The 13,044-nt window shown below is 39.1% G+C and overlaps 1 protein-coding gene across 1 annotated transcript in view; it reads left to right on the forward strand.

Moving 5' to 3' along the window:
* Nucleotides 1-4,067: 4,067 nt before the first annotated feature.
* MFN1 (mitofusin 1) overlaps nucleotides 4,068-13,044 on the forward strand; it is a 35,437-nt gene continuing 26,460 nt past the window's right edge. Inside the window, exons 1-5 of the mRNA XM_059064579.2 lie at nucleotides 4,068-4,218; nucleotides 5,523-5,638; nucleotides 8,447-8,582; nucleotides 9,817-9,979; nucleotides 12,651-12,775. Of these exons, the coding sequence (XP_058920562.1) occupies nucleotides 5,527-5,638; nucleotides 8,447-8,582; nucleotides 9,817-9,979; nucleotides 12,651-12,775 (536 nt within the window). The 5' untranslated portion in view covers nucleotides 4,068-4,218; nucleotides 5,523-5,526. The remainder of the gene's footprint in view (nucleotides 4,219-5,522; nucleotides 5,639-8,446; nucleotides 8,583-9,816; nucleotides 9,980-12,650; nucleotides 12,776-13,044) is intronic.

The following is a 13,044-nucleotide window of genomic DNA, read 5'->3' on the forward strand; positions in this document are numbered from 1 at the left end:
ACCTGTATGAGATAATATTAATCTTTTCTTTAAAGATTTGGTAAAATGTTACCTCTAAAGTAATCTAGGCTTTCTTTTTTTGTATATATGGGAAATTGCCATTTCAATTTTTTGAATGCTTATTAGGTTATTCAAGTTTTCTATTTTTTCTCAGGCTAATTTTGGTATTTGATGGTTTCCCAGAAATTTTACACTTCATCTGAGTTTTCAGGTTTATTGGCGTTTATGATATTTGTATCTAGAGTTATTTCCCCTTTGGTTTGTGTCTTCCCTCACTTTTGACATTCTTAAACAGATTTGGTAGTGGTATGTCAAATTTATAAGTTTTTTAAATAATTAAATTTTACTTTTTGTTAATCTCTATTTGTTTTAGCCCTTATATTTTAATTTTTTTTCTTCTTTATGTTTACTCTGCTGGTTTTTGCCTATGAGTCTGTTCCATAAAAAGAAAAACAATGGATTAAATTACTTATTACTTATAACTTATACAAAAACATTTATTATTTATTATTTTTATAATTTATAACATGCAATGTCACTTTTACTTTGATATACAATAATTATATTAAAGATGTAATTATTTATAAAACTAATAAAGGGATACCATTATGATTTTAAAAATTCAAACAATATAAATAAAGCAAAAGTTTCCTTTGGAATTCCCTATGCTAAAAACTAACTGAGTGGTTAAGAGTTTCACATGGCTATCAACTGGCATAGTCTGGATTTGAACTGAGGTCTTCAGATCAAGTTCCATGCTCTTTCACTAAAAGATTTCTGGGCTTCTCTGGTGGTGCAGTGGTTGAGAATCCGCCTGCCGATGTAGGGGACACGATGTGGCCTGGTCCGGGAAGATCCCACATGCAGCGGAGCAGCTGGTCCCATGAGCCATGGCCGCTAGGCCTGCGCATCCAGAGCCTGTGCTCCGCAACAGGAGAGACCACAACAGTGAGAGGCCCGCGTACCACACACACACACACACACACACAAGATTTCTTCTTCAGTGTATATTTGTTTAATGAACATATGAATGATCTCAAGTGTAGTAACTGCCTTCACCCTTCACATGCTGGCTGATGCTTGAAATTCATCCTTAAAATTTCATTCCTTTTTGCTTAATGCCTTAACATGATTGTAAATTATAGTGCTTATTAGTCAGGCAAGTACAAAGGAAATCTTTTGATTGCAAAGTGTTTTGTGCTTTTTAATGTCTTATCTCTTCTCCCTACCCTCCCTCTCCACACCATAAACAAAAACACTTACAGAAACAGTATGCTAATTATTTCTGCTAGGAATCCTTAGAATTGTACTTCTATCAAAATGTGTTTTACAATGAAGATCTTTATTTATTTAAAAAATTTCACATTATGATGCAAATGACCAAGCATAGTCTCTTACTTTGCTGGCAGGAGGGTTAGAGTGTGTGTCAGTTAGGGTTCAGAGGGTAAGAAATTTATTGCAAGGAATATTACAAGGCATTGAGGGCTGGCTAGGCAAATCCAAAATATATAGGGATAAAGAAGATGTGATATATATATATATATGTATACAATGGAATATTAGTCATAAAAGAGTGAAATACTGTAATGCCATTTGCAGCAACATAGGTGCACCTAGAGATTATTATATTGAATACTAAGTGAAGTAAGTCAGGCAGAGAAGGACAAATATCATATGATATCACTTATATGTGGAATCTAAAAAATGATACAAATGAACTTATATACAAAACAGAAACAGACTCACAGACATAGAAAACAAACTTATGATTCCCAAAAGGGAAAGCAGGGGTGGGAGGAGGCAGGGATAAATTAGGAGTTTGGGTTTAGCAGATACAAACTACTGTATACAAAGTAGGTAAGCAACAAGGACCTACTGTATAGCACAGGGAACTATATTCAGTATCTTGTAATAAACTATAATGAAAAAGAATATGAAGAGGAATGTATGTATATTTATGTATAACTGAATCACTTTGCTGTACACCAGAAACTAACAAAACATTGTAAATCAACTAAATTTCAATTTGTCTATGAAAAATCAAATACCAATCAAGCTAAGAAGAAAGAAAAGAGAATTTTATGTGAGCCAGACTGAGGATTATAACCCAGGAAACAGATTCTCGGAACCTCTGAGAACTGCTCCATTGATCAGGAATTAGAGGTGCAGTTTTATAGATTTTTGAGAGAAAGAAATTATGTACCATATTGACAGGTTAACATTGTATCTATAGTTCAACCAACAAAGGTTTTTTTTCCCTTTTTTTTCAATTACACATGTACAGACAAGCCTTTGGTCAATGTGACCCCTTTTACCTTTGTATGAGATGAAAAATAAATATATTAATCATAGAATTACAATGTTATAATGCTGTAGCCTGAAGAAAGGAGCGGACTTTTTCTCAGGTTGATTTCATCCTCCTGCTTTGAGGAGGTCTGGTTCAAGTGCATAATGTAGATTGACATTGCACATTGGGAAAGGCCTGCCACAAAGGGGGCATGTCATTTGTCATTTTTTTCCTTCTTTCTTAGTTTGATTGTCCTGCCACAGAATATTTACGATTCTCCTCATCAGAATAAAAAAATTTTTTTAAGGGTGAAAAGGCAAACCATGGACTAAAGAATTTCTAATACATGTGTAATAGGTTGAATAGCATCTCCCAAAAATATGTCTCCAAGTCCTAACTCTTGATACCTTGTGAGTATGATCTTACTTGGAAATAGGACCTTTGAAGATGTAATTAAGGATTTTGAGATGAGATCATCCTGGATTTAGGATCCAGGATCCAAATCCCCATACTGGATCTAGTGACCGGTGCCCATATAAAAGGAAGGAGACAGAGATTCGAGACAAAGAGATACAGGGGAGAAGGCCATGTGAAGATAGAGGCAGAGGTTGGTGCCATGTAGCCTCAAGCCAGGGAATGCCTCTAGCCACCAGAAACTGGAAGAGGCAAGGAAAGGAACCTCCCCCTAGAGACACCAGAGAGAGATCAGCCCTGCCGACACTTAGGTTGTAGACATCTGGCCTCTGTAACTGTGAGAGAATAAAATTTTTGTTGTTAACGAACAAACAAACATTAGGGCAAGCCATCAGTAAGGGCAGAATGGAAATTCTTGGCCAGGAACTGACACTGCAGTCCACAGGCAGAATTCCTTTATTAGGGAAACCTCGGTTCTGCTCTTAAAGTCTTTTAACTGATTGGATCAAGCACACCCAGATTACCCAAACTAATCTCTTTTACATAGAGTCAACTGATTATAGATATTAATCACAAATACTTTCCCAGTAATACCTAGATTAGTGTTTGGTTGAATAACTTAGAGCCTACCCACAAAGTAGGTATTATTAGTACTCTGATTTTGTAGATGAGGCTCAGAAAGATGAAGTGGCCTCACTTGCAAAACTGTATCTCACTTGCCAACTCCAGAAAGAAATCCCAGGAGTTTCCTCTGAGCCATGTGTAGACCAGCAGCAGCAGCAATCCACGGATGTTAGAAATGCACACTCTGACGCAAAGAATCAGAATCTGCAGTTTAACAAGATCCTTAAGTACAAAATTCCCAAGTACAAAATTTGAGAAGCAATTGCCAAGGATAGATCAATTTTCTGAGAAGAAGTTGCCAAGGATACATCAATTTTCTAAGTCTCACTTCTAATTCAACACACACACACACACAAACACACACACATACACACACCCCGCTGTACTCCAAGCTCAGGAAGTGAATCACACAAGAACAGAGGGTAGTGGAGAGGTCAAAAGGTTTTCCTTTATTGCTGCTGGCCAAGTAAGCAGGAATCATTGTCTGACACCCTAACTCCACCTCATCTCATCTCACCCCTCCTCCTTTTAGCTCTCCCTCACTAAACGAGCCACTGACAGCTAGCTACGCCTAGGCTGGGCAGAGCTTTGGAAACTTTGAAGGGAGAAGGAGGCGATGCAGAAGTTGGGGGTGAAAGGAAAAGCATTCTTCTGGTTGCATTGCCTGCTCACAATTCCTCGCCTTCTGCCCTTAAGAAAAATGGCGCTCGGAGTAGATCACTTCCGGTTACGGAGCCAAACCAAATTGGGAAGGGCAAGAGACCGGAAGTAACCGCCCTCTTGCTTCTCCTCCCACCGCCTCCCAGTCTCCCAGCCTCTTCTGGGAGAATGAGGCGGATTGAGGACTGTGGCTGAGGTGCGGATGCTGGGTGACAAGTCGGAGCCGGGACAGGGTGAGTGCCCGCAACCTCGGCCGCGGGCCGGTTCACTTTGCTCGGGTGACCTTCGTCCTGCCGGGGACAGGGGGCGGGGAGTCGTGCGTGGGGCGCTCTGTGACGAGGTGCCGCCGCGGTCCTGCGGAAAACCGCAACTCGCTGCGGTTGCGAGTAGGGCTGGCGGCCGGGTTAGGCCCGTGGAGCTCGCGAGCCTGGAGCCTGGGGTACCGGGAGCCGGGGCTGGCGGACGCTGCCGGGGGTGGGGTCTGGCCCCGAGCCCTGCGGGCGGGGCTCCAGCTCCTGGTGTGGAGGACTGGGAAGGCCTTTCTCCAAGGTCGGCGTTCACCACCAGCTGAACCGAGTTGTTATGTTACCCCCACCGTGCTTTCCCGCTTGTCCCCTTTGGTCAGTCATTTCCTGACGCTTTGGAAGGCTCAGCCTTCTTTATGGCCCCTCTGCTCCATTTGACACACATGCATACCAGGATTAGACTGGTGTGTGATCGTTTTTGTTTGGTGTCTTTTCTGGAGAAGCTGCCACCAAAACTTATTTTTCTTAACACTCCTTGAAGTTCTTGGTACTTTGGCTGGAAACGTTAATACTCGCTTTGAGGCTTGCCTCCTTATTTGTTGCGATGAGAACTACTTTCTAGACGTTAGTATTGCATTATGATCTTGGAATTTTATTTCCGCATTCTGCATATCCACCTCCACCCACCTAGAGATCCAGGTTGAAAAACTTAATAACTTAGTTACTGTTCGTGAACTTGGCTTCATGTCACTCGCTGCCATGTTCCCTGATGTAGTTAAGAGTCACATGCAGTCAGAATTTGGCCAGTTTCATCATCAGCAAAGGGAACTAAAGTAGAAATTGCAATCAAGATTTTGGCCAATAGAATTCACTTAATTTTAGTGGAATATCACCCAAAAGTAGTCTTTAATTGTCTGACTAAAACACTTCGCCCCCAGGGACTTCCCTGGTGGTCCAGTGGTTAGGAATCCGTCCTGCAATGCGGGGGGACGCAGGTTCAATCTATTCCTGGTTGGGGAACTAAGATCCCACATGCCATGGGGTAACTAAGCCCGCGCTCCACAACTAGAGAGCCCGCGTGCCCCAACTACAGAACCCACATACTCTGGAACCCCCCGCGCCGCACCCGACGTAGCCAAAAAGTGAATATATAAATAAAATACTTCTTCCCCCCAGAAATATATCTAAAAGTTTGGAAGTTTGTTTCATTGGTGAGTTAATGTTGTTGGAAGTGTTGTTAACTCACGTGTCTTTATAGTTTAATTTGTACTTTTCTAACTTTTTATTTTCAGCATAATGGCAGAAACTGCTTCTCCACTGAAGCACTTTGTGCTGGCTAAGAAGACAATTACAGCAATCTTTGACCAGTTACTCGAGTTTGTTACTGAAGGATCACATTTTGTTGAAGGTTAGCTCCTCTAAGTTTTTTAAATAATTACTTTTGAAAATACATAAAGTCAACCTTGGATACTAAACCATACAGGGGATTGTGCTCTATGAGAGATACCATTAAAAAAAAACCCATTTCTGCCCTCCAAAGGAGGAAGATTGAATTATATTAATAGCAACTAAGAAAGAAGTGCATATGTGAGGTCCTATTCTAAGCACTTTATTTTATTAATAACTCATTTAATCCTCAGATCAACACTGAGGCAGATTTTAATCACACTCATTTTAAAAATGAAGGAACTAAGGCACAGAAAAGGTAAGCAGCTTACCAAAGATCACGCAGCTAGTAAATGCCCAGACTGAAAGTCAGGCAGCCCTCATTTAGCCATTATACTTATAACCCCCATCAACTCAGCAAGATCAAGCCAAGATCTGAGACCTATCTTATCTTCTCAAATGAGGATGAGATGCAGTGGGAAAAGGGCAAAAGGAGTTTTCTTAAACAGAGTATAACTGTTCAAACAAAGGTGGTGAGAATGTCATACTGGGAAATACTACTTTAGAGATAATTGTTGACCTTCAAGTGTACAGTGAAAAGGGAGGGATTCTGTAAACTCCTGTGACAGTGGGAAAACGTTTGGTAGGTTGGTAGAATCAAACTTTTTTCCTTGTCCCTCTTAATTCTCTTTCACTAGATTTTGAGTTTCTTGAGAGTAGGAATCCTGCCTCATTATTTTGTCCGTATTACCAGATCTGACACAAGGTTTGCAGTTGAATGAGGAAAAAAATACTGGTTCAGAATCTTAGTTTTCAATTTGCAAAGAATTTGAGCAGGCATGGTGAGTGTTGAATAATATTTTATTCTAAAAAAGTTGATGGGAAGTGGACTTCCCTGGTGACGCAGTAGTTGAGACTCCGCCTGCCGATGCAGGGGACACGGATTCGTGCCCTGGTCCGGGAAGATCCCACATGCCGCGGAGCAGCTGGGCCCGTGAGCCATGGCCGCTGAGCCTGCGCGTCCGGAGCCTGTGCTCCGCAACGGGAGAGGCCACAACAGTGAGAGGCCCGCATACCACAAAAAAAAAAAAAAAAAAAAAAAAAAGTTGATGGGAAATGAAAATGAAGTTAAATTTAACAACTTCTGTGTATTGAGCATGTAATAGATGCTAGGAGCTATTACTCTAGGAGCTAGTGAATTCAGCTTTAGAATCTGAATTCAGTGTTAACTGTTATTGGTGGTTATTGAGCCAGTAGACACAACCAAACCACAGATTGGGAGAAGGAAGGATTTATTACTTGCAGCAGGTAAGGAGAACACTGGAAATCTTTCCCAAAGCAGTGTGTCCCCATACAGCAAAATTGGAGAAGTTTTAAGCTAATGGTTCATGTGTATTCATGAAGGGGCTTGAGCAGAGGAGAATTCAGCATAGAATTGGAGCAAAGATCAGTCTAGGTCTTGGTTGACTGAAGTCAGGAGGGTCAACATCATTATTCAGTTCTCCACCTGGGTGGGGACAGAACTCAAAGATAGATAGATACACACACACACATACACATACACACATATATATGTATGTCTTTTGAGGAGGAACTAGGACTCTGCTTTGTCACTCACTATTGTTTGACTGCCTTTTCTCTTTTGCTGCATTCCTTTGTTCCCTTAAGATCATCGATTACTGAGACCTGTTCAAGGGTGAGCATTGTGGCCAGGCTTAGATCACAAAATGGCTTAGGCTAGAATGGATTCTCTTAAGTCAAGAAAGCCATTTCTGGTTCTCTTTCTCCGGGGACCCCCTAACCTATCTGCTTACATTACTGGTTCTAAAACCTCAGAAAAAAATGTTGCAAAAAAGAGGCAAAGCAAGTAAATCAGGAAGCACATAGAAGAGCAAGAATGAAATGAAAAACAAAGATGAATGTAATGGTATTTAAGCCAGTCTTGCCTTTATTCACCAAATTGCACATATTTTATCAATGTACTTGAAAAGTATGTTGAGATGTGAAGCTTAAGTTTAATTAGATGGTCACTCAGTAAGTTGTGTCAGTATTTGTCTCTAATTAGGACCATTCAGATAGCCAAATGAATCTTCATGTTTTCACCTTCAAAATGAGATGATAAAAATGTAAAAATGATATTCCTGAAATATAAACAAAACTGAGATACTGTCCTACTTTTCAAATAGTTTCTTTCCCAGCTACCCCCATCTCTGGAGGAAGAGAGACTGGGGCTGGGGTAGGCAGTTACTCCCAAACCTGACAGGAGTGTGTTACAGTCTGCAATTCTCTTTTCATTCATGTTCAAGGAGCTGTCTTGCTCCACCCCTGTGGGAAGCAGACAAGAAGTAGTAAGACAGCAAGGTCTTACCTAGCTTGAAGACCTGCTTGAACCATGTCTTTATTTTGGGGGGGCTGCCCATTCAAATCTCAGTCAGCATGTGCATCCCTCTTTCAGTTCAGGATTTGAAGCTCCTGTCAGGATGGAATAATAATAGGTGGATATTATGTTCTAGTTTTGCTGTTCAGAAATGCTTTTTGGCTTAGGTGGGTATTTTGTATCTTTGAGACCTAGATGAATAATAAATACCCTTTTGACTGGACCCCTGTAATTTTTTATAATTTTGAAATTCTTTTGGGCAGTATTCTTATGACCCATTGCAATGAGGCATTCATCTTTTACCAAATACTCAGATACCATGTTATTTTTATTTTCAAATATCATGTTAATATAGAACAAAATCCAAATATATGCATATCTTAAGTATTCTGTTTTATAATTAACTTAATACTCATCTATGTTACTTTCTCTAATACCATTTCAATTTTACAGCAACATACAAGAATCCAGAACTTGACCGAGTAGCTACTGAGGATGATCTGATAGAAATACAAAGGTATAAAAATAAGCTTTCCATCATTGGTGAGGTGCTGTCTCGGAGACACATGAAAGTGGCATTTTTTGGCAGGTAAGCCTTTATTATTTCTTCTCAAGGGTAGTTTCCAGATATTAGCTTTTCTTGATCATATCCGCAGCTTTGTTTCTGATGTTGCAGCAAGTGATATTCTTCCCCCTTCTCTTCACAACAGTTTCTGCCTGTATTAAATGTTAAAGCTATTAGCATGTAAAAGAACTTGTTCATTTTAGCTCCTGGTATAAAATAAATCTTTATGAAGGGCAATCATATTATTATTTTTTAAGGATGCTCATCTCTAAGAATTAGCTTCTTACCCAGCTATAAGAATAGAAAAACAGATAAGTATAATTTGTGACTTACTCTTTTTAAGTTTCTATTGATTATCAGGTGTGCCTTCCAAAAGGATTTTCAGCTCCATGATTCCCAGAGGGAGAATAAGAAGTGCCATTCCTTAATGAAACTTCTAGAGTGGTAGAATGATTTCTGCCACAGCTCATACATTAATTTAAGGACCATTTGTTAACTACCTATGTACCAATCACTCTGTTAGGTACTAGAGATACAAAGAGAAATGACAAGGCCCCCACTTGGTTGTTCAGATATCATCTGCTGTTCACCAATAGAAGCATTTATTTACTCACTAACCTCGTAGGCCTTCTAAGCTATTTCCCATCTTAGGGCTTTAGCACTTGCAATTTCCTATGCCTAGAATTCTCTTTGCCTTGTTGTATGTCTGACTCCTTCTCACTCTTCAAATCTCATCCTAAATGTTACTACAGCAGAAACCTTTCCGGACCACTCTAAGGTATTCCTTCTCAGTTATTCTCTGCTAAAGCACCCTGTTTATGTCCTTGAAAACTTTTCTCAAAGCTCTGTTTTTGTTTTTTTGTTGTTTTATGTTGTTGTCTGCTTCTTCCACTTGACCATATTCTCAGGGCCTTAAACAGAGTCTAGTATGAAGTAGGTTCATGAAACAGGCCCTACCCCAGGTTAGGGTGGTATAGGAGTGGGAGGGAAGAGGCCTCCTGCGGAAGTGATGACTCAGTTGTCCTGCTTGAGAAGAAGAAATAGGAATGAGCTTTGCATGTGAAAAAGGTCCAGCCCAGATTTAAGATGGGATGTTAGACCACATCTTGTGATAGGAAGAGTGGGCTGTGATTTCAGATTGTAATCTGATGAAATTTTTTTACAAAATTTGCATTCTAGAAAAGTTGACCTTGCCCCAGTGAAAGAACAAAGTTTTTACCATTGTGTTTTGTCATGATTTTGTGTATTCATTCTTCAGGACAAGCAGTGGGAAGAGTTCTGTTATCAATGCCATGTTGTGGGATAAAGTCCTCCCTAGTGGAATTGGCCATACAACCAATTGCTTCCTGAGTGTTGAAGGAACGGATGGAGATAAAGCTTATCTCATGACAGAAGGGTCAGATGAAAAAAAGAATGTGAAGGTATACTGTTTGATCTTTAGCAACATAATATACCTGAAATAATGTCCTTAACTTGTTCTTTAAAAAAAATTTTTACAAGATGTCTGCATTGCTAGAGATGGAAGAACCATTAGTATTTCTATTCATAGATTTTAAAACTGTCACGAATATTTTGAATTTTCTAAAATTCTTTTGCTTCAGAGCTAAGTTACTGGAAGAATAAAACCTATCCTCAACTAAATGAAAGTAAATTAGGATTAAAAGTTTATAACATTTTTAAAATAGTGTTCCTGGTGAAAAGAACATTATTGAAGTGTGTTGTTGCTGTTTAATCTCAAATCTTGTCTTTCTAAAGAAAACTTTGTTTAAAAAGTTGGGCTCTGGAATCTGTTTTTGACACATCTGTGCCTTTAGAAACTGTTTTTACCTTTGGAATATTTGGTAAGCATATTCATTAGTAAATGTTACAGCTTTATCAGATAAAGGCCAGTGGTAGTTCCCTACCTTTCATAAATTTCTTCAGGAATTCAGTGGCACTAGATTTTTTTCAGCCAAACAAAAATAAAAAGCAATTAGGATGCAAGATGTTTACTCTGGAATGAAAGCAATTGGTAAAAGGCACTGCTTCTCACTATGCTCACTTTGTCTTAAGTTGTAAGATCTCTCCCACAAATGCAAAAGTTCAGTGTGTGAAGATTCATGCTATTTTAGTTTTGGCTAAACTGTAGGTGAATTCATAGGTCTAGTCCTCCTTCTGTGAGTTTGCTGTTTGATCAGAGAAAGTAACTCAATCTGTCTAATACCCTTCAGATTACTTACAAACAGTAAATAAGATGATATTTATGAAAATATTTTTCAAGCTTTTAAGCCATACAAATGAAGGAATCACTTATTTTGTAATCAAGATAAGTAGCAGACACTATTCAAAATACTTGTAATAACTCAAACCTCACCACAACTCTGTCAGATGGGTGCTTTTATAATTTTAATTTTATAGGTAAGGTATCAGGATTTGCTTTTTTAAAATTAAATTTATTCATTTATTTATTTATTTTTGACTGCATTGGGTCTTCATTGCTACGGGTGGGCTTCCTCTAGTTGTGGTGAGCGGGGGTTACTGTTCGTTGCAGTGTGCTGGTTTCTCATTGAGGTAGCTTCTCTTGTGGACCACAGGCTCTAGGCACGCAGGCTTCAGTAGTTGTGGCACGTGGGCTCTAGAGCACGGGCTCAGTAGTTGTGGCTCACGGGCCCAGCTGCTCCGCAGCATGTGGGATCCTCCCGGACCAGGGCTCGAACCCGTGTCCCCTGCATTGGCAGGCGGATTCCTAACCACTGCGCCACCAGGGAAGCCCAGGTATCAGGATTTTAATACAAGTTTATAATTCTATCAAAAAGTTTATGAAAGCAAGCAGAAAAACCCCTACCTAACATTGTCACTGTGGAGATTCACTTCAAGCCTGATTGGGACGATTGTGCCCATTTGAAAATAGACGTTTCCCTTTAAAATTTCATACAAATCACAAAAGAACCATCGAGGTATGTGTACTGATGCTCTTTCCTTAATTATTAATTTTGTCTTAAGCCCTTTGTACTTAATTGTATGTTTAACACATACATGAAAGGTAATGAACTAATGTATGTCAGAAGTCATCTTGAGAAATAGAAATATTTTAGGAAATTTAAATGGAAAGAGAAGGCATAGTCATTGATATAAAGCAGGCTTGTGTGAATAAATAACTGCCTAGTGACGTTCCTTTACTTTTCCCCCATTATTACTAAGCAATAAAGTCATTTTAGAAGAGTCAGAAAATACAATTAGGCAAAAAGAAAAGAAACTCCAAAACTCTTACACTTCCAAAACCAGTGGAAATTCTTTGGTATAGAGTTAAATTGGTGTTTCTCTGTATTTTTAAAACAAAATGGTTTTATATCATGTATGCTATTTTCTTTCTTTTTTAAAAATAATTTTATTTATTTATTATTTATTTGGCTGCACTGGGTCTTCATTGCTACACGTGGCCTTTCTTTAGTTGCAACGAGCAGGGGCTACTCTTCGTTACAGTGTGCGGGCTTCTCATTGCAATGGCTTCTCTTGTTGTGGAGCACGGGCTCTAGGCACACAGGTGGGCCAATAGTTGTGGCATGCAGGCTCAGTAGTTGTGGCTCGTGGGCTCTAGAGCACAGACTCAGTAGTTGTGGTGCATGGGCTTTAGTTTGCTCCGCAGCGTGTGGGATCTTCCCGGACCAGGGATCGAAGCCATGTACCCTGCACTGGCAGGTGGATTCTTAACCACTGCACCACCAGGGAAGTCTCATATATGCTATTTTCTGATTTGTTTTTTTTCTCTTAATATATTGTGAATTTCTTTTCATACATACAATATCAGTTTCAGGAGTTGCATGGGATTCATTGCCAGAGTTCCATTTGTTGGACATTTAGAATGTTTCCAGTGCAGATTATTGTTGTGGAATGGTATGAGTAAACTGTTTCAAGGCCTTATTTTTTTTCCTACTTGGTAATTTTAAACCTCAGGTTTCTCAAGATTTCTCAGATGGTTTTATTTCGAAAGATTTAAAGTTCTGCTTTTTCTACATGTTTTGCAAAAATAAATGTACCAAATCATAATATTTTAAATTTTTATTGAATTTTGTTACAAGTAGAGTTTTATTTTTTCTTTCCTTCCCACTTTAGACAGTTAATCAGCTGGCCCATGCCCTTCATATGGACAGAGACTTGAAAGCTGGCTGTCTTGTACATGTGTTTTGGCCAAAGGCAAAATGTGCCCTCTTGAGAGATGACCTGGTTTTAGTGGATAGGTAAAATTACATATGAATTGTTTTCTACGTATGTATTTGTTTTTTTTTTTTTTAGAAATGCTGCTTGCTTTTAGCATGTAGTACGTAAAAATTTTAAATGTTCAATTGCTTAAAAAAAATGTTCAATTGCTGCTTTGTTCTCATTTGCTAGATTGTAATGGGATAGATAAGTTATTATTTTTCTGTTTTTTAATAATTTCATAAAAGTGCCAATTTATCAGTTTAATTCTATTACAGGAAATTTCAAGAATTGTCACTTTTTTCTCTAG

This window comes from Kogia breviceps, chromosome 5 (genome assembly GCF_026419965.1).
Source record: "Kogia breviceps isolate mKogBre1 chromosome 5, mKogBre1 haplotype 1, whole genome shotgun sequence".
Lineage (NCBI taxonomy): Eukaryota > Metazoa > Chordata > Mammalia > Artiodactyla > Physeteridae > Kogia > Kogia breviceps.